Source organism: Sesamum indicum, linkage group LG3, assembly GCF_026168435.1.
Source record: "Sesamum indicum cultivar Baizhima isolate 11 linkage group LG3, ASM2616843v1, whole genome shotgun sequence".
Classification (NCBI taxonomy): Eukaryota; Viridiplantae; Streptophyta; class Magnoliopsida; order Lamiales; family Pedaliaceae; genus Sesamum; species Sesamum indicum.
Window position 1 is genome coordinate 22,824,943 of NC_142659.1, and position 3,962 is coordinate 22,828,904.

General features: G+C 36.0%; 1 protein-coding gene across 1 annotated transcript; it reads right to left on the bottom strand.

Annotated features, from left to right (window-relative positions):
- LOC105158451 (RING-H2 finger protein ATL16) lies at positions 1-1,420 on the bottom strand. The gene has a single exon (XM_011075216.3). It carries the CDS (start codon positions 1,217-1,219, stop codon positions 116-118), a length of 1,104 nt encoding a protein of 367 aa, XP_011073518.1. The 5' UTR covers positions 1,220-1,420; the 3' UTR covers positions 1-115.
- Between the last annotated feature and the right edge of the window lie 2,542 nt (positions 1,421-3,962).

The following is a 3,962-nucleotide window of genomic DNA, read 5'->3' on the forward strand; positions in this document are numbered from 1 at the left end:
CAAATAATCTAATGAATTTATTGCTAATTTTATAGTTTCTTGACAAATCTAACATCTATTTTCTATACCTAAAATAAATAATAAAAACACCAAAAAACAAAAACAACCATCTAGGCTATGGGTCTAAACAGACTGGTTGAACTGCACTTCTTGAACTCCTTCCATTCCCAAAAGAAAAGAATGATCTCTTAACTCTACTACTGCTGCTGCTGCTGCTGCTGTCTTCATTAAGACAATCCTCGTAAATTACTTGTCTATTTTGCTGAATCATTTCTTGAACAGCTGAGTAAAGTTTCCTATCAGCTGCTGAATCCATGGAGAAAGACCTCCTTATTGGCTGCACTGCAAATCGTTCATCTTTCTGCCTACTGTCAATCCACTCATCTCCCATGCTCGCGACATGGCTGAACTTTTTCTGTATCTCCCGTGAAATCTTGGGCTGTGCCGACTTTCTTGGAGAAGGACTAATCGATAAAAGCTCGTCTGAATTCAATGTTTCTTGATTAATTCTGAAAGAAGATGGACTATAGTGCCTGTCTTCATACCCTATTTCAATCACCACGTAGTCTTCCTCGTCCCTGTCTGTGCAGTTATCTGCCGAAGGAATAAGAATTTGAGCAGAAGAGCTTGTATCAAGAATTTGACCGAAAGGCCGAAGACTTATATCAGGCCTGGTGCAGGCTGAAACACCTGTTCTACAAATAGGGCAGTTGGCATTGTTCTGAAGCCAAACATCGACGCAATCTACGTGAAAACCATGGCCACAGTTTGGGATTACTCTGAGCTTCTCTTCCTCTTGGAATTCATTCAAACAAACTGCGCATTCGTACGACTTTCTTTCTGCAGCTTCTTTTTCCCCAGGGGCAGTCTTCTTGAACTCAAGAATTGGGATTGATCTGATTGCAGCCTCATCCAGGCCCCGATTTTCGACTGCAGGAGAGTAAACGGTTGAAGTATCGTCGACAGCCCGTCTTCGGGAGAATGAAAACCGTCCCAGAAGATCGATCCGGTGCCAGTTCAAGCAGCATTTGATCACAAAAATGTAGTAGCTCACCAGCAAGAAACCTGTGGCTAAAATGCCAATAACGGCAACGGCTATTATGGGGAAACTAGTGTGTGAAGAGTGCAAATGTGAGCCAAACAGTGAGGTTGGAGGATTCTTGATGGGAGATAGAGCTTCTGATTCATGGATGTATAGTTCCTGCTTCACCAGATCCATTGAAAAATTATTTCAGTGGGGAAAAACGTATCAGGTTTGTGAGATCAAAGCCCATGAACATGTTCATGTTTGTGCAATCAACAAAGGTTTCATACTTGGACGAAATCCTGAGAGAAAGGAGGTGGGGGTGGGGGAGGGACCAAAGTGAGAAACCTTGGGTGGATTAAATGCTTGTACTATTGTTGAAGACAGGAGAAAAAGTTTGGATGTGAATGTATATATATTTCGGTGGACCTTATTTTAAGGTGAGAAAATAAGAAATAGAGATAAAGAAGCTGAAGAAAGTTTGGAAGTAGTAGGTGAATATCACGGCCTCCCATAAGGAAAAATTTTGGTTGGCAAGAAAATAGATATTGTTTTCAACAAAAATTTTTATTTGAATTAGGTTTGGTTCAATCAAATAAATTATAGAGTAAGTGTATTATACTTGTTAAGTGATATATGTGATTATGTCACTTTTTCTGAATTGTACATCAATCATATGACTAGTGTATAACACTTTTCATATGATTATTCAGATAGGGCCGAGCTAATTCCAAACTAGAATTTTCTTTCTTCTCAATGTCTTTTATGTTTTCTCGGTTGATTATTGTTGTGCAAGTGTGATTAATTATGAGTTTAATATCTTTAGTAACTCATAAATTCTATATTTACATCTAAAAATTAATTATGAGTTTAATATCTTTAGTAACTCATAAATTCTATATTTACATCTAAAAATATATTTTTAGACGTGCAATGCACGTGATACTTCTTAATTAATAAAAATGTATTTATGTATTTTCAACCACCCCTATTCATATTCTTCTCCTCATGTTTATGATTTATACTTCTATCTATACTAATATGACAGGAAAGGGCACTATGACAGGAAAGAGTGGTTTTCTGTTAGAACCCCTACTGGCTCGGAATTCACAAGGCGACTCCGACGGCGACAACCATAGATGGACAGGCCCTTTCTCGGAATGAAAATGCTTCAAGTTTGTCATTCCTACGAAAGCTAATCTCCGTCGACGGCTAGTGGAGGTGGACGATGTCCGTGTGGTCTGTAGGGAACTAGAAAGTGGTTTGGAACATATCTTGGTGGACCGTTCTTTTGCGCGTCTAGTGTGGGCCTTGGCTGGCATCACTTGGCATTGGGTCCAACGAGATGCACAACGTTGTGCCCGGGCAGACATGGAACACTCCAATTTCGTCATGTTGCTCACTTTATGTTGGTCATTGTGGTCTGACCGAAACAAATGCCTAGTTGAGGGGGGTGGGACAGACGCTTACATCCGAATTTCTCAAGTTTTTCGTCTGCTGCAAGTGATAGGGAGTACCTCATGATTTGTGGTTTTGGGATAGCTTTAGTCTCTGCTTTCTTTCGTTGGCTGGTTCATATTTGTTAAAATATAAATAATTATTTATTATTGCACGAAAAAACGGTGTAACATGACGGCTAGTATAGTTAATTTAAGCCATTTGTTATAGAATCATCAATGTGGGTGGTGTTGCAGTACGTCCAAATTGTTTCTACAAAATATTACAAATTTTTTTAAAATATTATAATTAAATGAATTTTTTATCCTATAATTTAAGTTATTTAGTATTTTCGTTCTTTAATTTTTTAAAAATAGTATTTTAGTCTTGTATTTTTTTAATTTTCGAGATTAAGTCTTTTTGTTCTCCGAAGTTCAACTCCATCTCGGAAAAGGGTCAACTCCGACAAAAGAATAACTGAAATTGTAAAACTAAAAAGATGTGTCACCAAAATACTACCCTAATGAGCCAATAGGAATAAAAACCCCAATTTTCAAATGTCACGCGAGCGACACATGTATTTTCCCGGCGAGAAGGGTGAACCGCAAAAAATGACTAAAATTATGAAAATTAGACCAAAATGCTATGCTAGAAAGTTAAAAGAACGAAAACGATAAATAACCTAGGAACAAAAAATGTATTTAAACCGAAATATTATTAAAAATTTGATTGCCTATGTGTACAATCCAATCCTAAATTAAATGAAATTACAATTTGTCATGTAGTTAACTTATAACTAAATTAAATTATGTAATTTTACCTATATATAGAATAAAATAATTCCAAAATGACCAATTTATTGTGGAACAAGAAAGCTCACTTATTTCAAGCTAACTTAGAAGACCATAATTGAAGACTTTTTCCGGTAGCCCAACTGAAGTAGAAAGCAAGAACAGCTTTAACTTCTTGACAAATGTCATCCTTTGAGTGGATACGATGGCATGTAAGTACGCAAGAAACAGTAAAAAAATCCCAAGAAAATGGATGAGAAGCCAAGTATAAAATCTTCATGAGGTTGGTTTTACTTTTAAGTCAAGAAATGGTATGTACATATCTGCCCTGAAAATGATTGGTTGGAACTCCAATTTTCGTCCTTGAGTGCTAATTTAATAGCAATGTAATATGGATATTATGACACACATAAATGGAAAAATGATCCAAATACGAATTTTATGAGTAAGTTTTAAGTTAATGAATACGTAAAAAAAAAAAAAGAAAATTACAAGGGTACTAATTTTAATTAAATATATTTTTATTAGATCGAAAATTAAAAATTATCTCAACATTACAAGAAATATAAAGTTTAGCCATGGTTAAAAATTAACAGTCATAGCAAGAAGTCATTGACCACGGCCATGTGATGGTTGTTCGCCGTGGTTTTTATGAGTGTGACTAATACATTTGTAATGGCCAAAAGTATTTGTCATTGCTCATAGTCATG